The sequence below is a fragment of the Saccopteryx bilineata genome, chromosome 1, assembly GCF_036850765.1.
Source record: "Saccopteryx bilineata isolate mSacBil1 chromosome 1, mSacBil1_pri_phased_curated, whole genome shotgun sequence".
NCBI classification, from domain to species: Eukaryota; Metazoa; Chordata; class Mammalia; order Chiroptera; family Emballonuridae; genus Saccopteryx; species Saccopteryx bilineata.
In genome coordinates, this window is record NC_089490.1 from 297638555 (window position 1) to 297663790 (window position 25236).

The 25236-nt window shown below is 41.0% G+C and overlaps 1 protein-coding gene across 1 annotated transcript; it reads left to right on the plus strand.

Annotated features, from left to right (window-relative positions):
- Nucleotides 1-133: 133 nt before the first annotated feature.
- On the plus strand, nt 134-24711 carry TARS1 (threonyl-tRNA synthetase 1). The gene is made up of 19 exons (XM_066244267.1): nt 134-545; nt 5244-5324; nt 8470-8660; nt 10428-10551; nt 11926-12047; nt 12564-12681; nt 13360-13424; nt 13510-13588; nt 14739-14885; nt 15958-16056; nt 17060-17226; nt 18152-18314; nt 18399-18536; nt 19314-19391; nt 19527-19627; nt 19796-19900; nt 21618-21690; nt 23641-23755; nt 24209-24711. Exons 1-19 carry the CDS (start codon nt 525-527, stop codon nt 24355-24357), a joined length of 2136 nt encoding a protein of 711 aa, XP_066100364.1. The 5' UTR covers nt 134-524; the 3' UTR covers nt 24358-24711.
- The last annotated feature ends 525 nt before the right edge of the window (nt 24712-25236 follow it).

Genomic DNA, 25236 nt, shown 5'->3' on the forward strand with positions numbered 1-25236 from the left:
CTGCTGGGAATTGTACCCCCCCCCCCCCCCCCGCAGGTGTAGGATGCGGGACTCGGGGACTTCCGGGAAGCTCAGGCCACGACCCTCTCATTCGCTACGGCGGCCGGAAAGGCCGTGGACGCATAGGCTGCGTCAGCTGAAGGCGTCTGCGTACTGTGGGCTCCTCGGCTCAGGAACCGTCCGCAGGGAGCTAGTCCAGGGTGAGGGTCGGTGATACCCTCTCCTCCGCCGCCGCACCGATTTCCTGGACTGGTTGTCACCCAACCAGCTTTTCCATTGGTTTAGAGAAGGGAGAGCCCGCCTTTCCCCGTCGTCTACTGGCTGTCCTTCCCTGGCTGGGTTAGGAGGCGGGGTTCGGGCGCTTTCAGATTGCATCAGCCGGTCCCTTCCAGGCCACGCGACTCGGGCGCAGCGTTCCGGGGAGCCCCGGCCCGTCTCTGTGCGGCCTCCGTCTGCTCGCCTCCGGATCCTCTCTTCGTGGTTCGCCGGTGTCCGAGGGTAAGGACCGCAGCCCTTCCGAGAAGATGGCAGGCGAGGAGAAGCCGGTGAGTGAGGCCGGGAGGCCGGGCTGGGGCTCATCTTGGTGGCAGCAGCCCTATGGGGGCGGGGGGCGGGGAGGAGGCAGCGGCCGGGGCCGTGTGGGCGGAGGAACCTAGAGGAGTCAGTCCCTTTTGGAGTGGAGTCGTCCATTCATAAAAAATGAAAGAGTTTGCAGGTTATCTGCCTTTATGCAGATGTGGAAACCGACCTTGAGTGAGTTGCTCGGAACGACACAGATCATTAGAAATGGAGACAGAATTACGGGACTCCCAGACTAGTGTTTGGCGAGGAGAATATTGCAGTGCCGCGTTTAATACCAAAACCCTGTTAAGGGTAAAAGACTCTAGTTTTAGGAAGAGAAAACCGAGATGTGACCCAATCTGGTGGTTTATAATAAATGGTGGGGGCCGATGACTTGACAAACTAGACAGGTTATGTGCTTCCCCGGCCTGGTGATAGGTGCATACCTTATTTCATACACACTAATCATTACACCATTTCATCCTTGAACTTTCCCTTTTGTGTCATCCGTTGCTTAGGAACATCTCCCAGGTCACTTTTATGCCACCGGGTTAGGCTTTTTTTTTTTTTTTTTATGATTAGCAAATAAATGTCCATTATTCATTATCTTAGGAAAGTGACTAGGACCAGCCTGGCCCTAGTGCGTGAAGGACAGCTAGCTAACCAGTCCTGTTGTTGTGGGGTTACAGAAGCAGGAATGCCCAGTTCTGCTTGGGGTGAGGAGGGAGGTTGTCGTGAATTATGAGTGTTAAATTCCCCACGTAAACCAGACAAGGCAGGACTTTCCAGGTAAAGGAAGGGAAGGCAGTCAGTGAATTGTCTGTGGGGTTGCTTGCAAGAGATATACCTGAAAGAGAAGCCACAGCGGTCAGAAGGATCTTAGGCAATCAAGAATAGTTGGAATTGCTTTCTGCAAATGAAAGTTTTTAAGCATGGAAGTGACAGATGTGAATTGTAGTTTTAAAGATCACGCTGGCATTGGGGTGAAAGGTACGTTGGAAAGAGGTGAGACCACAAGCAGAAGCCTGCTCTGACGGTTCAAGTGAGAGAGGAGGTATTCAGCTAAAGGAGGCTTAGCCTAGTTCCCTGATAAGACAGGTCATGTAAAAGCCACAGTTTTCTCATTAGTAAAATAGATATGTCCTCTAAGTCAGGGATTGAATGGGGAAAATGCATATGCACACATTCTAAACCATAGAAATTAAATTTAAAGTGATAAATGGTACCTGTTTATAGACTTTTCCCCATCCATATTTTTTTCATGTAAAAATGGTATCTTTTTTTTTTTTTTTTTTTTTGCATTTTTCTGAAGCTGGAAACAGGGAGAGATAGTCAGACAGACTCCCGCATGCGCCCGACCGGGATCCACCCGGCACGCCCACCAGGGGGCGATGCTCTGCCCATCCTGGGCGTCGCCATGTTGCGACCAGAGCCACTCTAGCGCCTGAGGCAGAGGCCACAGAGCCATGCCCAGCGCCCGGGCCATCTTTGCTCCAATGGAGCCTCGACTGCGGGAGAGGAAGAGAGAGAGAGAGAGGAAGGCGCGGCAGAGGGGTGGAGAAGCAAATGGGCGCTTCTCCTGTGTGCCCTGGCCGGGAATCGAACCCGGGTCCTCCGCACGCTAGGCCGACGCTCTACCGCTGAGCCAACCGGCCAGGGCAAAAATGGTATCTTTAGCCCTTGCAGGGTAGCTCAATTGGTTAGAGCGCATTGTCACAATATGTCAAGGTTTTGGGTTTGATTCCCCATCAGGGCTCATAGAAGAAGCATCCAATGAATGCATAAATAAGTGGAACAACAAATCAATGTTTCTCTCTTCCTCTCTCCTGGTCTCCCTTCCTCTCTCTAAAATGAATAAATTAAAAATAGATATGGTATCTTGACTGTTTTTTAACTTGTTTTTTTTTTTTTTTGCTTAATAATCTCTATAAAACTTTCCATGTTCATAAATACTCTACTATGCCATTCTTTTTTTTTAATAAATTTTTATTAATTTTAATGAGGTGACATTAATAAATCAGGGTACATATATTCAAAGAAAATATGTCCAGGTTATCTTGTCATTCAATTCTGTTGCATACCCATCACCCAAAAAGAGATTGTCCTCTGTTACCTTCTATCTAGTTTTCTTTGTACCCCTCCCCCTCCCCCTCTCCCGCCCCCCCCTCCCCGTAACCACCACACTGTTGTCCATGTCTCTTAGTCTCGTTTTTATGTCCCACCAATGTATGGAATTCTGCAGTTCTTGTTTTTTTTCTGATTTACTTATTTCACTCCGTAGAATGTTATCAAGATCCCACCATTTTGTTGTAAGTGATCCAATATCATCATTTCTTATGGCTGAATAGTATACCATGGTGTATATGTGCCACATCTTCTTTATCTAGTCTTCTATTTTTTTTTTTACAGTGATTAAAGTCTTTAAGCAAACTCTTGGCCAATACAGCAAGAATCCATAAAAGAGTAGTGTTCTTAACATGTTCACCAAGTCCAAGTTGGCCCCAACACCATGCCAAATCTCTGAAAAATGCAACCCAACCCCAGTTCAGTCTGTTAGGAGCTGTCACAAGGAGCAGGAGTCCAGGACAAGTCCACCTCCAGGAAAAGTCCGCATGGCACTGGAATTGTGGTCACAATTCCATACTTTGCAGCTCACGTCCAAGTCCCAGTGACCACTGCTTCTAGCTGGTAATGATTCGGGTAGACTGGAAAAGCCATCTGCAGCATGTGTGGATATGGAGCTTCTGTTCTTCTCTGCCTGGAGAGATGAGACCAGGTTGCTTTTCCCTGGAGCTCTGCGACTGTGGCTTGGTAAAGAGAACCTTGGGATACACAGTCTCGGTGTGGCTTCTTCAGTGTTCCTTGGTTGAAGAGTCCTCTTAGTTTAGTCCAAAGTTGGTTTTTCCAGATGATAGTTCTTAAAATTAGTTTGTAGTCCACTGTGGTTCTGGGAGGTAGATGTTGGTACGTCTGCCTAGTCCAGTGCCATCTTGTCTTCCTCCTGCCATTCTTAATTGTAGGTGATGTGTGGATAAAAAAAATATGATTTCTCCCTTCTATAATAATAATTACACAATACCTAATATTTATTGAGTGCTAACTTTGGAACCTGACACTACATTGCGTACACTAACTATTCAGTCCTCAAGTAACTGAACTAGGTTTAATTATTCTCCGCATTATACAAATAAGGAAATAGGCATAGGAACAGTAAGTTTCTCAGACCCAATATTCTGTAGCCAATACTTATAACCCCAGTGCTGTCCTGCCTCCTGTCATCTGCCTGGAAACAAGTAAAAGACAGATACTTTTTTAAACTACTGGATTTCCAGGAAATACCTGTCCCAGCTGTCAGTCTCTGGGTTTGAATTTACTTAAAGTACACACTGAGATACTTTTTTTCAACTGCTAAATATCCCTGAGGAAGGTAATTCTTCAGCTTCCCTCTATAATCCGGTTGTGTTTCCGAACTTTTGGGTTTAAATTTTAAATTGCTTTTTACATAAATATGTAATACAGAAACACATATTTTCATTGGAAATAGAGAACAGTTGCCTATGGACTTCTCAATCGTAAAGGCAGAATGGACCTCAGAGTTCTGAGAGGCCTGTTTTAATGTCCCGGGTTTACAACTTAGTACCTGTATACAAGTGGGCAAATTACCCTCCTGGAGCCAGTATTGTCACTTGTAAAAAGGAGAGGTATTTACAACACAGAAAAGCTTTGTGTTAGTTCTCTCCCTCTTTTCTGCTACTCTTGCTCATTTGACAGATATCCATAGGACTAAACCAAAAACATTTTATCAGAAAAATAGAATAGTTTCATGCTTTTTCTATTTTAAACCTACACAGACAGACGTGCAATTAGTTTTTACCCCTTCTCTTACTCAGTTCACTTGACTAGTTTGTCTTACCTTCCATTATTTCCTAAAACAATCCTGCTTTACTCAGCTTTGTCCAGTCTGCCTGTCCCTCTTACTCTCTCGCGTTGTCACTGTCTTTCTCTTTTTACTATTTCCGACAGTGTTTATGTGTACACCTGGACCACAGGTCCTCCATTCTCAAAACTCAGCCAGCTGAAATCTTGAGAGCCCTCGCCAACACTTACTGTCCCCCTACCTTATTCAGCATTGACTCATTGTGCTGCAAGTGTGTTCTTTCTCCTCCTGGGGTTTTCACACCTACCTACCTTAGTTTCCCTATAGTGATTTCATTGGCATATGGCTGGGATCAGGCCTTATATTTGCTTCTTCTTCAGAGTTTAACAAAATACCATGAGCAGAACGACTCTTAGAAGTACTTGTGGAATGAATAGATATACAGTGCACTGATTTTTTTGTCTCTAAAAATACTGTTACTGAATAAATCACGTTTTTTGTGGCTACATGTTTAAGATATGTTCACATAAACTTGAAGCGAGAGCCACGGGCACAGGCAAAATAAGTGAAATGTCAGGACTTGAACATTAGCAAATAACTCCTCTACTTTTTTAGAATTTGTCTTTATTGTAAGTTCTTAACTTGTCTTTGAGAGTGGTCATATTTTCTAGTCTTTCAAAATCAGATTTTCACTTTTTAAGAGAACAGGTGTGAAAATAACATCCTCATTCTCTAAACTTTTCTGAATGAAGAGGTGTCAAATTAGATTAGAATATAAAACCTTTATTTCTTTTTGCTTATTTAGGTGGGTGCCGGTCAGGAGAAGCGAAAGGAAGAAGGCAAGAAGAAGAACAAAGAAGGGTCTGGGAATGGAGGCCCAGCCGAGGTGAGTGCCCAGGGCTCTGTTAGCAGACTTGGCAGGTGGCAGAGAGCTGTCTCACACTTACCCTGGTTAAGATTCTGATGGTTTACAAGGGACTGTGAGACAGGCTAGATGGAAGAATCAGGGACAAGAATTAGGAAAGTCTGGGAGGGGAAGGAAGGCTTCCAGTTATTTGTTACTGAGCAAGGAAAATAACTGAACTATAATTGTAAGGGCACCTGAGGGATTAGATGTGGAAGTCAGAGAACAGAAGTTGAAGAGAGACTGTAATTACTCATTTGCCTGATTGGGTCCTAGCTCTCTGATACTTTTGTTCAATGAGCTGTTAAAGGGAAGAGACTTGGTGTTTGAGCTTATACTGAATACAATAGAAACCAAGAAAGCCCACTTACTTGACTTGTTTCCGCCTGGACCAGCTACTAGGGTTTAGTTTTAAGCCAGGACAGATCTCCTTGAGGCCTCTCAAATGTAGAGAAAATGCTTTCTTTTGGTTTCCCCTGCTCAGACTTGAAAGAAACTGGCTTTTCCGAAGTCACCCAGAATCAACATGGTTCCTGGGTGCTCCGCTTCAGGACAGTTAAACTTGTCTTTCTACTTTATTTTGAACTTGAACTGCTGTGAACTGTGCTTCACCATTTTAGTCATCAAAACCATTTTATTAGAGACTCTTTAGAAAACTACCAGAATGCAGAAGAACAAAGGAATAGGCTTATAAGAAGAATATACTGTAGCACAATAAACTGTCTTTAAAGAGCTGCTTTTATAAATGCTGCATTGCTAAATTGATAGTGGTTTTATTTACCTAAGGCAGTGGTCGGCAAACTCATCAGTCAACAGTGCCAAATATCAACAGCACAACGATTGAAATTTCTTTTGAGAGCCAAATTTTTTTAAACTTAAACTATATAGGCAGGTACATTCCTTATCGAGGTAGTGCCCACACGTGGTATTTTGTGGAAGAGCCACACTCAAGGGGCCAAAGAGCCGCATATGGCTTGCGAGCCACGGTTTTCCAACCACTGACCTAAGGGTACATGTGTAGATGATCAGGAATCACTGAGTGTTGCTTAGAGCCCTGCCTACCTTTTCTCCTGTGCTTTGTCCATTACATCCCACTATAATTGTGGGGAAAATTATTGTGAACCTTGTAATTCACAAGTAAATAGAAAAATTCATATGTTCTCTAATTTCTTCTTATACTTTCAGTAAGTAGCATATACTGTTCTGTCACAGCTTGAGAACTAGCCAGGAAATAGGAAACAAAGGGTATATAATTAGAAGACTTTTCTGAATAGATCATTTTAAGCGTGACATGCGATTACATATTTTTTAAATGATCGATCTGGGGAAAAAGTGTGCAGTGAGATGTCCATCATTTAGTACCTCACCCTGAGAGGGGCAAGGTGCAGGGCTCCCTGCACTTCAGGGCCCGGCACAGGGAATCTGCCCATGAACGTTGGACCAACTAAGTTTGACACTAACTCCTTCTGATTAGGAAGTGCCAAGTGGAAACGGAGACCACTGCAGTAAGATGCAGAGGGTCATGTGGTGGGCAGGACTGCCGTGAGGCTTTCCAGTAGGCAGGACCAGGGATGGGCTTCATTCAGCCTGAGGGGTTCAGGTGGTTGCAGGATGATAGGCCCTGAGCTTCTAGTGAGCTCATTGGAAGTTCACCACGAGGGTTATGCCCCTGTGTATCTAGTGCAGTGCTCCTAAAGAGCAGCTAAGTGACTAGGGAAAGAAAAGGACTGCTGCAGGAGGGGAGTATGAAGAGATTAGGGCTCTTCCACGTCAAAAGGTAAAAGCTGAGAAAAAATATAGTTAAATGGGAAGGAAAATATTATACAAGAGGAAAAAATATACTCCTTTTTTCACATAAGAAACCTATTCTAAAAAAAAAAAAGAAAGAAAGAAACCTATTCTAATAAGTTATATTCAAACAGTCTGAAATATATTTGCTTAATGATATGGCTTTTTTATTATGATATTTAGGGACATAGTAACCTCTGAGGTGGACATACTGGATAACTAGGACCACCAGAAGCCACAGAACCCAAACTGGGTGAACAATGGGTCCATATATATAGTATGGTTGATTTTTATTTTCTATTATCACAAAAGAATTAGATACTAGCTTGTTCTCCTTTCAGGTTAAGTAGGTTATGTTGATGTAAAACGTAGAATTTTGAGTAGCACTGTCAAAACAGAATAAGTTTTAAAGCATATATTTGAATAAACTGTTATAGCTGATTGATTTAAGTCTATGTAAACATAGAAACTCCATGGTAAAATGAAGCCTTCTCCTCTTTGGTTCTGTATGTAGCTGTCAATGTCCATGTTAGTTTCAGTTGGAGGATCATCAATAATGTAGATGTTAATGTTTGACTATTTTGTGACCACAGCTTCACCACCTGCTTTTTGAAATGTTTTAAAGACTGAAGTCTCTAACAGGGAAAGTCAAATCTCTGATTATTACCTCCTTTTTTCTTTCTTTGTTAAACTTTTGGGAACCTGAGTGGGTGTTTTATATAAACTATTTTAGTTAATTTAATACATTATAGATAGTAGTTGTGCTGTTTTGTCATATTTGCTCATCAGATACTCCCAAGAAAAAAATATTCAAAGATCATAGCTTCCTTGAATTTAGTATATATGTACTTCCCTTGAATGAGAGCCCTTAAGTCAAATAAATTTATATTTGGTTAGTTAAAAATTGTGAATGGACATACAGTCTGACCAGCTTCATAGATCACCCCTTGAGCAAAATCAAAACAAAATAGAAAAGCCAACCAGGTTTTATTCCAATGTTGTTTATAGCTGTACTTAACCCTTATGAGGATATTTGAAAGAAAAAAATCACCTTATACAAATAATAGCAAAGTGATAATAATTGCTCATTTAGGATGTTGGTAACCAGGTATTTATTGTTACTTATACTCTTATATTTTGTAAAATTTCTTAAAATTAGAAGAAGAGAACATTTAGTAACTTTATTTAGGACAACATTGAGGTAATACTTGTGATTTGGATAGTCCATTTACCACAGTGAGTTAGTAATCATGTTTTTTGTGTTGTCTATTTTTATTAGTTTCTAAAAAGGAAAACAAGGATTTACTGATTATTTGTTTCTTCATTTGTTATATTGCAGTTGAATCCTTGGCCTGAATATATTAACACGCGTCTTGAGATGTATAATAAACTAAAAGCAGAACACGATGCCATTCTGGCAGAAAAAGCAGAAAAGGATAGCAAGCCAATTAAAGTCACTCTGCCCAATGGTAATCAGGTGGATGCAGAATCCTGGAAAACGACCCCGTATCAAGTTGCGTGTGGCATTAGGTATGGACTGCACCCATCTTGATCATCTGTTGTTTGTAATGAAACTTTTAAAAAGTTATCTTGCCAAGTTTTGTCCTCAAAACATTTTTATGTTGCTGTTCAATGTTTTTAATGTTTAATTTACATTATTTAGGATTTTTCAAAATCAAAATGATGTGGAGCTTTCTAGTCAAGATTCAACATTAATTTCTTAGAGAGTCCACTTTGGTTTTATCTTATGAAGGTTTATATATTATTAGTTCTACCTTGATCATAAATGTCACAAAAACCAAGTAGACAGCGTTTCTCCTATTTTGCTTAAATGCCTCAGTTTTAAAAATAAAGGAAGGTTGATCATCTCACAGGGGAAAGTTAGGTAACTGATATATGGCACATAAAAAAATGTACTAGAGCCATATCTGGTCTTATAACTTCATACTTTTATTGGGTTGGGAAGAAGTAACTGAGAATTAGGTTCATACTCTATAATAGAGGAAATGCTTTCTTAACCAGATAGGATTTTAGGATCAATGGTTGGTTCAGTTTATCAGGAAATGATAGGGGTGGGGAAGCATAAATTGATGCATATGTCTTAAGCCAGATATTGACACACTGTGGTTATAACTTGTTTTTGTACAGCCTGAGAGCTAAGAATGGTTCTTAAATGATTTAAAAAAAAATAACACACCTAAGAATATGCGACAGAGTTCATGTGTGGCCTGCAGTCTAAAATATGTATATAGCCCTTTACAGAAAAAGTTTGTCAACCTCTGTCTTAAACATTTTAACATAAAACATAAATATACACCCCTGTTTGTTTATTCAGTAATTATAAGTGTATGTGTGTAGATATGTATATATATCTCCAAGACTTTTAGGAGTACCGTGCCAATTAGAGGGTTTTTTTGTTTTTTGTTTTTGTTTTTGTTTTCTGACAGAGACAGAGAGAGAGTCAGAGGGATAGATAAGGACAGACAGACAGGAAGGGAGAGAGATGAGAAGCATCAATTCCTCGTTGCAGCATTTCAGTTGTTCATTGACTGCTTTCTCATATGTGCCTTGACCAAGTGGCTACAGCAGACCGAGTAACCCCTTGCTTAAGCCAGCGACCTTGGGTCCAAGCTGGTGAGCTTTGCTCAAACCAGATGAGCCCACGCTCAAGCTGGCAACCTCGAGGTCTCGAACCTGAGTCCTCTGCGTCACAGTCTGATGCTCTATCTCCTGCACCATCACCTGGTCAGGCTTGAGTTTTATGTTATCTTAACATACTTGAGAAGCAGTCAGTATAGTGACTTCGTCCACACCTAACTTTACAATAACTTTTTAGTGATCTGCCTTTTACTAAGCTTTCCCAAACATTCAACTTTGTTTTCCTAAACACCATAATTCCCTTATTGCATTATTTTTTATTTTTATTTTTTTTTATTTATACTGTTATATGTATGTGGAGTTGAACCACATGAAATCATTGTATGATTGTCAAAAAATGGTTGATTATCATCAGTTTCATATTACTGAACATTAGACAAAAACTAACAAGTAAACACGTTTAGGAACCAACCCAGCTGATGATCGGTACACCTGCTGTGCAGCTGGTGGCAGTAGAGGCAGTTAGGCCCATGGGTCTTCAGTGTGCCATAGACATTGGTTAGTATATTCTTAGATACATTGGTACATTTAGGGGTTTGTTGCTTTTCCCAGTTTATTTCAGAAAGATATGTATGTACATATGTATATATGTATAGTATAATGTGTAATATATAGTATTTATTTTCCTGTTCTTTTAAGTCAAGGCCTGGCTGACAGCACCGTTGTTGCTAAAGTGAATGAAGTTGTTTGGGACCTAGACCGGCCTCTGGAGGAGGACTGTACCTTGGCGCTTCTCAAGTTTGAGGACGAGGAAGCTCAGGCAGTGAGTTTCTATTCAGTATTCATTGAATTTCGGGCCGATGGTTCTCATTTGCTGCCTATAGGTGATGAATGTTTATGTTTCGTCATATTTAAAATCTTCATTTTTGTCTTTCATTTAGGGAACATAATAAAAGTGCTGGCCTTATAAAATCAAGAAGTAATGTTGAATAAATTTATTTTCACTACTAGATAATAAAATGGGAATTTTTTCTGGAAATTCTATTAAAATTTTATTAGAAATTGATTAAACAAGTAAAAACGTGTTTCTACACTGTCAATAAATGCTTAAGCAATATGTATGTGTATATTTAACATATATATTTGATCTTTAAAGTATTTCTTTTATTGAAAAATTGATTTCCATCTTTTTTCTCATCTTAAAATATAAATCTGCTGAAAGCACTATAAAAACAAACCTGAATGTGATGGCAAAGGCTTCACCTTGTCTCTTCATGATGGTGTACTATATAAAGGGAAACAAAATATGTTGTGTTTTTCTGTTTCATTGATGATGGTTTACTTATGTATATGAATCAATGGTTTTCAAATGTTTTCTGGATTCCTTAATGTTAATTTTTGTGTATACATATATCTTTTTTAAATTGATTTTAGAGAGGGAGGGAAAGAGAGAGAGAGAAACATCGACTTGTTGTTCCATTTATGTAGACAGTCATTGCTTGATTCCTGTTTGTGCTCTGACCAGGGATTGAACCCAGACCCTGGCATATCAGGAGGACATGAATCAACTGAGCTATCTTGCTAGGGCAGGGTTCCTTAAGTTTTTAAGAGAATTTAAAAAATAATTTGGGTACCTTACTATTACATCTTAAAAACATTGCTTTGGATATATTCTGACCCATCTGATTGACCACCTTAAAACCAAGTATTGCCATTTGATTTTAGAGTCCATATGTTTGTCCTTGTGTTTTCTAGCTGTGTTGTGGGGTCAGGTTGTAGCACCTTAGTTGTTTGGGGCCAATAAGAAAAAAGCAGATATAGTTCTAAGTGTTGCTCTACAGCCAGGCAAAGGCAGAGCCAGCACACGGGGTGCAGGCACAGTGACGCAAGAAGACAGTCACATCGCACGTGGCTGTTCTTTTCAGGGAACAAAGTCCATTCCATTCATTAATGATGCTAATTTGAATTTAATTAGTTCAAAAACAAACTAGATAATTTCTACAATATAAATACATTTTGGTAATTAATATCTTAAAATTAATTTGTCTCTGGATAGAATCATACTACAGTTTATAGATTTGTAAATTTAGATTTTTATGTCTGAGTTTATTTATAATAAATTTTATGTCTTCTAAGACCAGATTAACTTACAACACATATGCTCAGTCTCAAACCTCATTTTTCTTGGGATTTTCAGGTATACTGGCACTCAAGTGCTCACATAATGGGCGAAGCCATGGAAAGAGTCTATGGTGGATGTTTGTGTTATGGTCCCCCAATAGAAAATGGATTCTATTATGACATGTACCTTGAAGAGGGGTAAGTTATGTAATTGGGTAGAGAAAAATAAAATCTGAATTACCATGGGCCTATATATAAATTTTAAAGAGTTCTCAATAAAGGAGGAACGGTATAATGCTTATTGCTTCTTAGTCACCAAGCATTCCACCATTAAAACTTGGAGTTTGTAGTAAGTTATAAAGGTGTAGAGACTTTAGTGAGAGCTTTGTTCTAGATTATGGAGGTAGAGCCTAACGTATACAGGGAATAAAATGAAGCCAGCCCTCTCCTCTCCTTTATACCTGGTTGTAGAGTGGAGGGAAGATTCGTAGGTGGGAACAACCTCCATGATGACCAAGGTAGAAGCCACAGAAAATATAAACTATTAAAATAAATTGATGAAAAATGTCTGGTTTACAATTTTAATACGTGATGCAAGGGTCAAATTTTTTATATTAAATCCCTTGATCTATTCTAAAGAAACAACCCCTCCAGCCTGGGGGATGAGTAGAATGGAATGGAAAAAAATTAATTTTATGCTTTCTTCTCTTTCAGGGGTGTGTCCAGTAATGATTTCTCTTCTTTAGAGAGTCTATGTAAGAAAATTATTAAAGAAAAACAAACTTTTGAAAGACTGGAAGTTAAGAAGGAAACTTTACTAGAAATGTTTAAGGTAAGTTGAACTAGAACATTCGGCTCCACCTTTCACATCACTCGGTAATGTAGGAAGTCATCACATGGGTTTATGTCCCAGGTTGAAATCTATTCTGTTCTTTAGGAAAACTTTATGTTGTTTTCAAAACATGAAATAATTGAGATATTTATAATTATACAGTGCTTTGATAAAATGTACTTTGAGTTATATTTTAGCTATAGTATTTAGAGCTATAGTATTAGAGCTAAAAAATTACTATTTTTTTTTTCTTTTTTTTTTTTTTCATTTTTCCAAAGCTGGTAACGGGGAGGCAGTCAGACAGACTCCCGCATGTGCCCGACCGGGATCCTCCTGGCATGCCCACCAGGGGGCAATGCTTTGCCCCTCTGGGGCGTCGCTCTATTGCGTCCAGAGCCATTCTAGCACCTGAGGCAGAGGCCAAGGTGCCATCCCCAGCGCCCGGGCCATCTTTGCTCCAATGGAGCCTCGGCTGCGGGAGGGGAAGAGAGAGACAGAGAGGAAGGAGAGGGGGAGGGGTGGAGAAGCAAATGGGCGCCTCTCCTGTGTGCCCTGACCGGGAATTGAACCCGGGACTCCTGCACACCAGGCCGACGCTCTATCACTGAGCCAACCGGCCAGGGCCTAGAGGTAAAAAATTAAAGGAGGACTTATTAAAAAAATTTTTCCTATTTTCAGTACAACAAGTTCAAGTGTCGCATATTGAATGAAAAAGTGAATACTCCAACTACCACAGTCTATAGGTGAGAATCTCAAATGTCCATTAAAAACAACTGGTGTATATGTCAATTTAAGTCTTTATTAAAATTCCTTTCATTTTATCTTTAGGTGTGGCCCCTTGATAGATCTCTGCCGGGGTCCTCATGTCAGACACACCGGCAAGATTAAGACTCTGAAAATACATAAAGTAAGCAGTATGACTTTAAACACTGTCTCCTTGTGCATGGATTTGTGTAGTACCAATAGGTGTTTAAACTTTGATGAGTTTCTCTTTCAGCCAGTTTTCCTGTGGGTGGGTTTTTTTCTCATGCTACTTCCTGACTGTGGGTGCTGTATGTTATTAGCCATTTTTTTTTTTTTTCTGAAGTGAGAAAGGGGATGGGGAGGCAGAGAGACTCCTGCATGTGCCTGACTGGGATCCACTCGGCATGCCCACTAGGGGGCTTTGCTCTGCTGCAACCTGAGCCATTCTAGCATCTGAGGTGGAGGTCATGGAGTCATCCTCAGCACCTGGGCCAACTTTGCTCCAATGGAGCCTTGGCTGCAGGAGGAAAAGAAAGAGAGAGAGAGGAAAGAGAGGGGGAAGGGGGAAGAAGCAGATGGGCGCTTCTCCTGTGTGCCCTGGCCGGGAGTCAAACCCAGGACTTCCACACGCTGGGTGGACTACTCTACCACTGAGCCAACCAGTCAGGGCATCATTAGCCATTTTTAGCAGAAATTCTCTCAAGCAGTGTCTGTCAGTTCAGCACAGGAGCCCCTGAGGGTGGAGGCTTGGGGGTTAACAGAATCATGCATCTGTGGCCCTCATGGCTCTAAGAGTTGTGAGACTCGGTGTGGGGGGATGTGCTTTTGCCCTTGTGTGTGTGTAAGGTTGTAATGGCCCAAATTTCCTGGTGTACCACACGAAACCTGTCACTTAACACCAGGTCATAACACTTCATGGATGATTATTAAAATGCACTTTGAACCATAAGAATAATTGAGTCATTTCTAGATTATTTTTGTTGTTGTTTTCCATTTTTGCTTACGCGCCTTGTGGAAGACGCTCTTGCAGTCAGCCATGTTCATGGAGTAGCGGTTTGAGTCGGTGTCGAGGGTGGGCTTATCCGCAGGAACTACACGGCCAGCTTTGGGCTGCGGAGTGAGCATGACTGATTGAGCTCCACCGCAGAGCAGCTGTGAGATGTCCTACTAATTGAACTTTTTGTGACCGTTTGGTATGTAAGGACTACTATGAACTTGATTCATAAGGTGACTGAGACATAACACCCAACTCTTAAAATAAGCGAGATATTTGTAGATTTGAATATTGTTTTCTGGTTGATCCTTGTTTTCAGAATTCGTCCACATACTGGGAAGGAAAAGCAGATATGGAGACTCTGCAGAGAATTTACGGCATTTCGTTCCCAGATCCGAAAATGTTGAAAGAGTGGGAGAAGTTCCAAGAGGAAGCTAAAAACCGAGATCATAGGAAAATTGGGAGGGTATGTTAAAAATGAACAATAATGTGTCTAGACTGAGTTCATTTCCATTTGAAATTTAGCTGTACTAACTGTTTAGCTGTATTAAGGATTTCCTCTTGAAGAAATGCTATAGCTTTCCAGCATTATCATACTGAGTCATAGCCACAAATTACTTACTGGTCATCCCATGATTGTTCTAGAGTGTGCTCAGTATGGCACAAAAATTCATTTTAATTGTTCTTTTATTGAGGCAAATGCTGATGACCTACAGTTTTCTGTAAAAGAAGTCTAGCAGTGTTTCATAGAGCTGAAAGATACTTCAGAAATTGACCTGGTCTCACTGACTTCTTTTAAAGATGAGGAAATGGAGTCCCAGAAAGGTTAATGGACTTGTTGCCCAAAGGGACACGAGCCTCCACTGGATTCTGCGGTGTTATTTTCTTTATCCCTCTGCCCCTGAATGTTTTCCAAAGTGGAAGTTAGGTTTTAAATGAAAACATTTCTCTCTGAAATTGTGTTCACTCTGTGCCACGCATCCTTTGCTGTCGGGTTGTGAAGCTTGAACCTTTGTCTGCCTGAAATCGGTTCCGGCAGTAAGGAAGCCAACAGTGGCTGGTGGGCTCCCTCCAAGAAAGGTTCGGCCTTAGAGGGTGGAGGGGTGCTTCATTCACCATGACCCAGAATCAGCCAACTTTATCTCCATTTTCTGTTTCATTCTTTGTGTCTTCTTCCCATTCTCCTACTGCTTCTCTTACTTTAAGAAAACTAAAACACCCACACCTTCAAGCTTTAAGGAATGAAAACCATGAGAGCTCCCTCTGCATAGAAGAGGCTAAGACCTGTGCTCCATGTCACTCTCCAGTAAATTGACTGGGTTCAGGAATGGAATAAGCAGGGAACTGAGTTGTACAGTCACCGCAGTTCATTATCATTAAATTGTACATCAGAAATGTTGGCATGTTTTCTTTACCTCAGGAATGGCTCAAGCTAAATATGAGACATCATGACCATATTGTGAACTCAAGAACACTGAAGTTTGGGTTGATATCATGTACGTACATAAGCATTCTTTGCTTTTCTGTCTTTTATCCAGGACCAAGAACTATATTTCTTCCATGAACTCAGCCCTGGAAGCTGCTTTTTCCTGCCAAAGGGAGCGTACATTTATAACACACTTATTGAATTCATCAGGGTAAACCATCTTCATTATTTTCTTCTGTAGATTTAGGACATAAATTTATTTTATTAAATAAGGTCTGCTAAAAGGAAAAATAATCTTGTATTTTAAAAGAAACATTTAAAAGAATAAAAATGGAAGTCTGAGGTTTCATAAAATTCTTAAAAACTTCTTTCTTTCTAATACATGATTTTGCCCATATACGTAGATATGCACACACGAGAAGCCAGTGACCTTGAACTAGGTCTTGTAACCCTTTGCACAGGAGCTCTGTGTCCTTTTGACCATTCATTTATATTTTCCTTGAAAAAGCAAATTAGTCTTTACCTTGTTTTTCTTAAATTTGTAAATTACGAAGTGTTTAAAGCATATGTTTATAGAGAATAACACCACCAACATCTGTATTCTCACCACCTAATTTAACATTTGCGTGGGGTTCTGTTGGAAGTACAGTAATATACATACAGTAAGGGGGAAACAAGCCCCCCTTTGGGCCACTCTCTGATCCATTTCCTTTCCTAGAGGAAGCTACTCTTTTGAAGTTAGCATGGATCCTTTTTATCCATGTTATTGTCCATCTACCCCCTATGTATGCATCCTACATACATAGGATGTAGGATGTGTGTTTCAAATTTATGTACATGAAGTCTCACTGTGTATCAGTCGGAATTGTGATTTTTTTTAAAGATGCATCCAGATCTAGATTATTGTCACTCTTCACATATTATTTCATTATACAATGTCCATGTATGCCCCTGCCTTTATTGGTGGGAACTGGCTCATTTCTAATTGTCCCATATTACTAATTGGGCTACAGTAGCATTATTTTGACAAGCCTCCAGGTGCTTGTGCAAGAGTTTCCTCTTTGGTATACCCTCCAGGTAGAATTTCTAGAATACAACATATGTGCATCTTAGACTTCACTAGAGAGAATAAAATTGCTCTTTAAATTTTTACTACTCCCTCCGTAAGTATGAGCATTACTTTCTACACACATGCGTTGTTTGTTTTCTGACAGAGTGAATATAGGAAACGAGGCTTCCAGGAGGTGGTCACCCCAAATATCTACAACAGCCGACTGTGGGTGACCTCGGGCCACTGGCAGCATTACAGCGAGAATATGTTCTCCTTCGAGGTGGAGAAGGAGCAGTTTGCTCTGAAGCCCATGAACTGCCCGGGCCACTGGTATTGAGCAGCTTTGAGTTTCTGTTCAAGACTCTCCCAGCTGTGTTTGGTCCTAGGTTGCTTTTCTTCCTTTGGAAGAACTTTTTCTTAAAAACAAATTATGTAATCAGAAGAGTATTTAAATACCGCACTGTGTGGTATTATAATTTCTTCTATGCCTAATTTGGTCCTTGGATCTGTGGACATTCCAGAATGGCCCTGGGGTAATAGCAGGGGGCAGGTAGAATGTAAAGCAGGGACCTGGATGTGGGGTCTAGCAGCTCCCCTAGAAATTTTTTCTTTTTTTCTAAAGAAATGTGTTCTATAAAAACCTAGTGCTAACGAATTCACATCCTTGGAAATCTTTGCCTTGGGGCGTTTCCACGTTCTATCCTTCCAAGTTGGGTGGACAATTTGGGGGAACTGGGGAGACCAATGGCTCCAGGGAGCTCAGTGTGTACAGCTCCCAGCAGCGAGGCCTGTGGGCAGAGCAGGTGAGTGGTGACCATGGGGACTGGCTTGTAGGGCTGAGGCCAGCCGGGTCATGCTTCAAAGTGATGGGGAACTGGGCTCTTCCAGGGGCACCAGGAAAGCACCAGCTTTAGTTTCCAGAGGCGCACATGATTTGTATGCAGCTCATTCCTCTCTTTTTTTATACAAGCCTTAAAGGCAGTCCTCAAATTAATGGAAGTATTGAGCATAAGGATGTGCCTCTAGACATACGGGAATAAGCTTGTTGCTCTCTCATAGTTCTGGATGGTCGTGTTATAATGCACTTGCTGTTTTCCTCTTGCCAGTGCTTACCTTGTGTGAAGCCTAGAATTGGAGAAATGTTGCTTCTCTGAACAACTTGGAATCAGTGCCTTTTTGACAGCCTTCATGTAATGTTCAAGAAGTGGTTTTGTGGTATCAAATATCAGTGGATTTTCCTTTTTTTCTTCTTCAGCCTTATGTTTGACCATCGCCCGAGGTCCTGGCGAGAGTTGCCGCTGCGGCTTGCCGACTTTGGGGTGCTTCATAGGAACGAGCTGTCAGGGGCACTCACGGGCCTCACGCGGGTGCGGAGGTTCCAGCAGGATGACGCTCACATATTCTGTGCCATGGAGCAGGTGTGAGACCGGGTGGGATAAAATACCTTGAAAGAAATGTCAAGAAAGTTGAGGAAAATTACTACTGTGTCATTTTCTTTAAAGATTGAGACTGAAATAAAAGGATGTTTGGACTTTCTGCGTACCGTCTATAGCATATTTGGATTTTCTTTTAAACTGAACCTGTCTACTCGCCCAGAAAAATTCCTTGGGGATATTGAAGTCTGGAATCAAGCTGAGAAAGTAAGTGGTACTTTTCAGTGTGCCTGAATTCTGTTTGACTGAAATTGACTTCCTCCGCAGCATAAGAAAGCCAAACCTCTTTAACTGGATGAAAGCAAAGGCTAATTAGAAATGGTCCCCTGGTTTGAGTAAGCTAGTTTTTTGCTGTATGATTTTGTATTTAGAAATGCTTGGATGTGTTTTTATTCATCAAGCTTTTTTTTTTTTGTATTTTTCTGAAGCTAGAAACAGGGAGAGACAGTCAGACAGACTCCCGCATGCACCCAACCGGAATCCACCCGGCACGCCCACCAGGGGCGATGCTCTGCCCACCAGGGGGCGATGCTCTGCCCCTCTGGGGCGTCGCTCTGCCGCGACCAGAGCCACTCTAACGCCTGGGGCAGAGGCCAAGGAGCCATCCCCAGCGCCCGGGCCATCTTTGCTCCAATGGAGCCTTGGCTGCGGGAGGGGAAGAGAGAGACAGAGAGGAAGGAGGGCAAGGGGGGGTGTGGAGAAGCAAATGGGCGCTTCTCCTATGTGCCCTGGCCGGGAATCGAACCCAGGTCCCCCGCACGCCAGGCCGACGCTCTACCGCTGAGCCAACCGGCCAGGGCCTTCATTCATCAAGCTTTAAGCTTTAAGAAGGGGTTAGTTTGTGTGTGAGTACATTTCAGTGGACAAAATGACAAAGCAGAGAATAGTGTCCCATGAAAGTAATTACAGTATTTTTAGTCTCAAATTAGACCGGTACATGATGCAGAGGAATAAAAATTAAAATCAATTTTGCTTTCTCTTTAGCAACTTGAAAACAGTCTGAATGAATTTGGTGAAAAGTGGGAGTTAAACCCTGGAGATGGAGCTTTCTATGGTCCAAAGGTCAGTACCAAGCTGTATTTGAGTAATGTGACTTTTATTTTTGGGCAAAGAGATTACTTTTAAGTTAAAAAAGGGAAAATCAGCCCTAATACAACAATTAAGTTCAGCTTCAATAACCCAGTCTTTGCTTCTTAGATTGACATCCAGATTAAAGATGCCATTGGTCGGTACCACCAGTGCGCAACCATCCAGCTGGACTTTCAGTTGCCCATCAGATTTAATCTGACTTTTGTAAGGTGGGTTTATAGTGTCTATTCCAAATATTCTTCTAGGACATCTGGCGTGTGTGTGTGGGGGGTATATACATACATACCTAGAATAAATAAAATAAAGGTATATATGTATACATACATACACACATCTATATAAAATGAAGGAAAAGAAATTATTTTTTCTTTTTCTAGCCATGATGGTGATGACAAGAAGAGGCCAGTGATTGTCCATAGAGCTATCTTGGGATCGGTGGAGAGGATGATTGCTATCCTCACAGAAAACTATGCAGGCAAATGGTAACATCACTGTTTCCTTCTGTTCTATCTGGTCATTGTATATTGACTGTAAAAACTGTCTACTGTCCTATGTAAGTTTGTGATGGAAAGGGAAGATGATTGCACTTACTTCTAGTTAATGACAGGTATTCACTAAAAAAGTAAGGAATCACAATTACAACCCACACTTTTTAGCTTTAAGAATATTATGAGTAATTATTTTTATTTCAGAATTTGATTTGTTGAATGTTATGTACTACTTTCTAATTAGGAATTCAGTAAGAAGCATATCTGTTATTTTGATTGCTTTCAAGTAACTGATGTTTTTGTCAGAGTACAAGGCTCACCTTGTTCAGCATTGCTGACCTGACCATATGAGCAAGGATTTTGACACCCATTGGAAGCAACGCATTGTTTAAATTGAGAGTACAGACTCCAAGCCAATCAACATTTTGTGTCTTGTTTTTAAAAGGTTATGTTTTTGCTGGAAACATGAGCACATGACTTCTCTATTTTCTGAGCAGTTTTATCTGAGCCCATGGTTTGTAAAGGCAGATAAAAACAGCACAGGTTATAAAACACCCATTTTGTAGAGCCCGCTGCATAATTCTATGGATGCAAAACTTCTGTAAAATGTTGTAACTCTGTTTTGTCCTATACATTGCAGTCATTTCCATTTTATTTGTAATTTGGTTAGTTCAGACATTAGGGGGAGTTTATCATACTTTCAGTGAACTAAAATAATCTCTTTTCAGTTATATTTCACAAAATCAAATTAAATATGAAAGATAGTCTAGAGAATAGGGGGATCCTCAGCTGACTGCTCTTCCAAGACTGTGGTAGGTAGGAAAGCCACAGTTTGGGTGGAATTTAGTGCCAACTCCAGCCTTTTATTTGATTTAGCAAAACACCTTAACATAGAGGAATGATGAAGAGAAACTGATGTCTGTAGCATTGGGGGGAGGTGGGGTGACACCTGAAATACCCCAAAGGGAGAATTGAGGATGGGGTCATCGTTTTTGTTTTTTTCCCATTGATTTGAGAGAGAGGAAGGCGGGGGTGGGGGAAGTATCACTCTGTTGTTCCACTCAGTTGTTCCATTTTTAGTTGTGTATTCATTAGTTTCTCTTACGTGTCCTGACCAGGGATCAAACCTGTGACCTCAGTGTGCTAGGATGACACTACATCCACTGAGCCACCCAGCCAGGGCCAGAGTCATCTTTTTAATGAGTAGTGAGAGCACACTCATTTTTACCAAATATTCTCACTAAATATTCTCACCAATAATATCTTTACCAAATATTGTTACTATCAGTTACAATTTTCTGAATCCTGCAAAATGGATCTTTAGTCAACTGAAGGCACAGTCTGTGTTTCCCCATGAGGAGTAAGTAATAAAATGACAGTGGAAGAAAAGAACTTGAATACAATAATGTGCATCACTAAGTGTGGTTCTTCAGCAACTTGCTGACCCCTGGCAGCCAGTGCATGGTGCTCTGTTACCTGGAGCATTGAAGGTGAGGCCCCGTCTCTGCCCCAGTCTGCTGGGCCATCTGCTTAGCACGACAGAACTTAGGTACAGATTTTTCTTATTTAGGGTTAGCTCTCTGCTTCATCTCCCTTTGGTCTTCCAAGGGGCCTCACATGTTTCAGGAAAAGATACCAGGAGTGGGCTACTGAGTGAATGTGCCATTGTTGTTAGGAAAACCACATTAAACATTTCTCATTTCTTCTGAAGGCCCTTCTGGCTGTCTCCTCGCCAGGTAATGGTGGTTCCAGTGGGACCAACGTGTGATGAATATGCCCAAAAGGTAACCCTCAACTGACTTTTCCTTAAATTTGACATCTGTTGTTTAGCTGTTCAAGTCCCATAAGCTGTGTCCTTGGTAAATCAGCTGCCTGTGATGTAGAGAAATGTTATTTTCAATCTGTGGTAAGCTTGAATAGATCATCTTACCTCTTTAATGCTTTTCTGTGTGCTTCCATGATCAGAAGACATAGTTTGGGTACTGTTTTATGTAGACTTATTACACTGATCACAAGAATTAGGGGATCAGGGAAAGTGCAGATACTCCAGTACTTTCAGCCTTTTGAATAGTACATTTTCACCAATGAAATAAAAGTTGATTTTGCATCTCATTGCATAATCAAACATCTTTCTTTGACTTGTCGTTTACTTTTCTGATGTTCTTGTTTAATAAAAAAATCAGATGCTTCTTTTTTTATTGCTTTATAGTCATTTTGAAATATCCCCTAATTTTTTTTTTAATAATTTTATTTTTTTAATGGGGTGACATCAATAAATCAGGATACATATATTCAAAGATAACAAGTCCAGGTTATCTTGTCGTTCAATTATGTTGCATACCCACCACCCAAAGTCAGATTGTCCTCTGTCACCTTCTATCTTGTTTTCTTTGTGCCCCTCCCCACCCCCTATCCCTCTCCCATTCCCCCCTCCCCCCCGTAACCACCACACTCTTATCAATGTCTCTTAGTTTCACTATTATGTCCCACCTACGTATGGAATAATACAATTCCTGTTTTTTTCTGATTTACTTATTTCGCTTCGTATCATGTTATCAAGATCCCACCATTTTGCTGTAAATGTTCTGATGTCATCATTTCTTATGGCTGAGTAGTATTCCATAGTGTATATGTGCCACATCTTCTTTATCCAGTCATCTATTGATGGGCTTTTTGGTTGTTTCCATGTCCTGGCCACTGTGAACAATGCTGCAATAAACATGGGGCTGCATGTGTCTTTATGTATCAATGTTTCTGAGTTTTGGGAAATATCCCCTAATTTTTGTGAGCAATGTATTTTAGTGTTTAGTATTAGTGTTAGCAAATAGTGAATGCCTCAGTGTGATAGGTAAATTCAGAGGCAAAATTACTTTTTGAGTCAAAGAGCAGCTTAAACTGCATATGCATCTGAATTTACCTATCATGCGGAGGCATTCACTATCTGCTTGTATCCATATCGGACCCCTAAGAACAGGAAAGTCCACTCCCTCCATGTTTCCAGGGATGAGCTCCCACTCCTCACATGGCAGAAAGACCCTACTGGGAGCAGTGACAAGGAGAGCACGCTGGAAGTGGCTGGAAGTGGCTGAGATGGGACAGAATAAGCTCTTTTTTTTAACCAAAAAGGAAATCACTGTTGAGAAAGGAAAAAAAAAATTTTTTTTTTTAATTTTTATTTTTTTCCTGAAGCTGGAAACAGGGAGAGACAGTCAGACAGACTCGCATGCGCCGGACCGGGATCCACCCGGCATGCCCACCAGGGGCGACGCTCTGCCCACCAGGGGGCTATGCTCTGCCCATCCTGGGCGTCGCCATGTTGTGACCAGAGCCACTCTAGCGCCTGGGGCAGAGGCCACAGAGCCATCCCCAGCGCCCGGGCCATCTTTGCTCCAATGGAGCCTTGGCTGCGGGAGGGGAAGAGAGAGACAGAGAGGAAAGCACGACGGAGGGGTGGAGAAGCAAATGGGCGCTTCTCCTGTGTGCCCTGGCTGGGAATCGAACCCGGGTCCTCCGCACGCTAGGCCGACGCTCTACAAAAATTACTTTTTAATACTTTCTTTTATTAAGTTATTCTTATAGACTATTTAATTAGGTCATTGTATACATAAGATTATTAAAGGACTAATTTTTAATGCTTACATGATTTTCCCAATTATAAGTTAAATAAAATCACTTAAGATCAAAATGTAATTGTAAGTTTAGATCTGAAGAATTCTGTGCCCCTGTTCGAATAGGTGCGGCAGCAGTTCCATGATGCTGAGTTCATGGTGGACGTCGACCTGGACCCGGGCTGTACGCTAAACAAGAAGATCAGAAACGCACAGTTAGCGCAGTATAACTTTATCCTGGGTAAGAAAGGAAACCTGCCAAGGAAGCCGCCAACACCAGGAAGCATCTCGAATCTTGAGACTTTCGCTTAAGAGAATTGTGGTAGTCAGTTTAGTTCCTTTCGATCTTGATTCCTAAACTATTAAGTCGGTTCAGTTACTATAAGAAAGGAAATTTTGGGTGTGAAAAAGAGTAATCTCTAAAGGTCTATCTAAAATTTTCTTCACCTTTTATTTCTTCAGATAGTAAGTTTTAAAATCAGCTAGACTGAGTGACTCAGTAAGCACAGCATGTCTAGGCATTGCAGAGTGGGTTCTTTTAATGGATCGATTTTTAAATCAGTTGCCCAATTATGCATGGTCACGTGCATACTTGAATCAGAAGCAGCTACAGTGTGCCTTTTGGCTCCTGGGATCCTTTCTATTCACATGTCCAATAGGCCCTTCCATCTGAGGATTCTTCCTGTCTTTTCAGTTGTTGGTGAAAAAGAGAAAACTAGCGGCACCGTCAACATCCGCACGAGAGATAACAAGGTCCACGGAGAACGAACTATTTCTGAAACCATCACGCGGCTGCAGCAGCTCAAGCAGGGCCGCAGCAAGCAGGCGGAAGAAGAGTTTTAAAGAAGAACGCAGCGCCATTGGCAAAGGATGGGCGGTGTTTCCTCAGCGCTCGCTGTGCACTCTGGGAAATGTCCTAAACTTGGGGTAACTTGGCCGAGTCTGCACAGGTGACTGCAGAGGACAAGCCTGTTTTGACCCAGACAGGTTTTAGATCATGTGTATTAGAAGGAGATAATTAAAAGAGACAAAATGATTTGAGCACTGGAAATAAACCATAAGGAATACTTGAGTGTGATGAGGGAGGACATTTTTATAAATTGTATGCAGATGAAAATTAAAAAGTTCAAAATGTGAGTCTGGTAAAATAAAGATTAGAATTGGACTATGGTATAAAATAAAATCTTGAATTCATATAAGTTTCAAAGGACTGCTGACCTTCACATACATGCTGCACAGGTACCTGAAACAAGTTGCATGATTCAATACCTATGTTTAATGTATTATAGCAAATACGTCAGGCAGGTGTAGGGGTATGAACGAGGTGCCCGCCCCCGGGCACAAGATAACGTTTTCTAGAGGTGCCACTTTTACTTAACTTCTTTTTGGACATAAACCTTTTAAACAGTTAAGACCAACCATGGATCTAATGTAGAGCACTTGCACAGATTTTTAAGAAATTCGGAAAGGAATATATGTTTATGGCAGACTGTTCTGGGCCGTTCGGTTCCTTGTTAGACAAATTCCCTATTCTCTCTTAAGGAATAATTTTTGAATTTTTTTACTAGTGAATAGTGATTGAGAGAACACCACGAAGTAAGGAATTCCGTGTTTATATATATATATGAATTTCTCTTTAATAGAATCATTTTTAAAAGGCACCTTGGCAATTTTCTAATAATGCCAATAGTGTGTTTGCAAGGGTCACTGAAAAGCAGAGCC

Coding starts and splice junctions, on each gene's coding strand:
- TARS1 (XM_066244267.1), top strand. CDS start 525: ATGGCAGGCGAGGAGAAGCCG. Junction 546..5,243: donor TGGCAGGCGAGGAGAAGCCG/GTGAGTGAGGCC, acceptor TTGCTTATTTAG/GTGGGTGCCGGTCAGGAGAA. Junction 23,756..24,208: donor GCAGTATAACTTTATCCTGG/GTAAGAAAGGAA, acceptor CTGTCTTTTCAG/TTGTTGGTGAAAAAGAGAAA.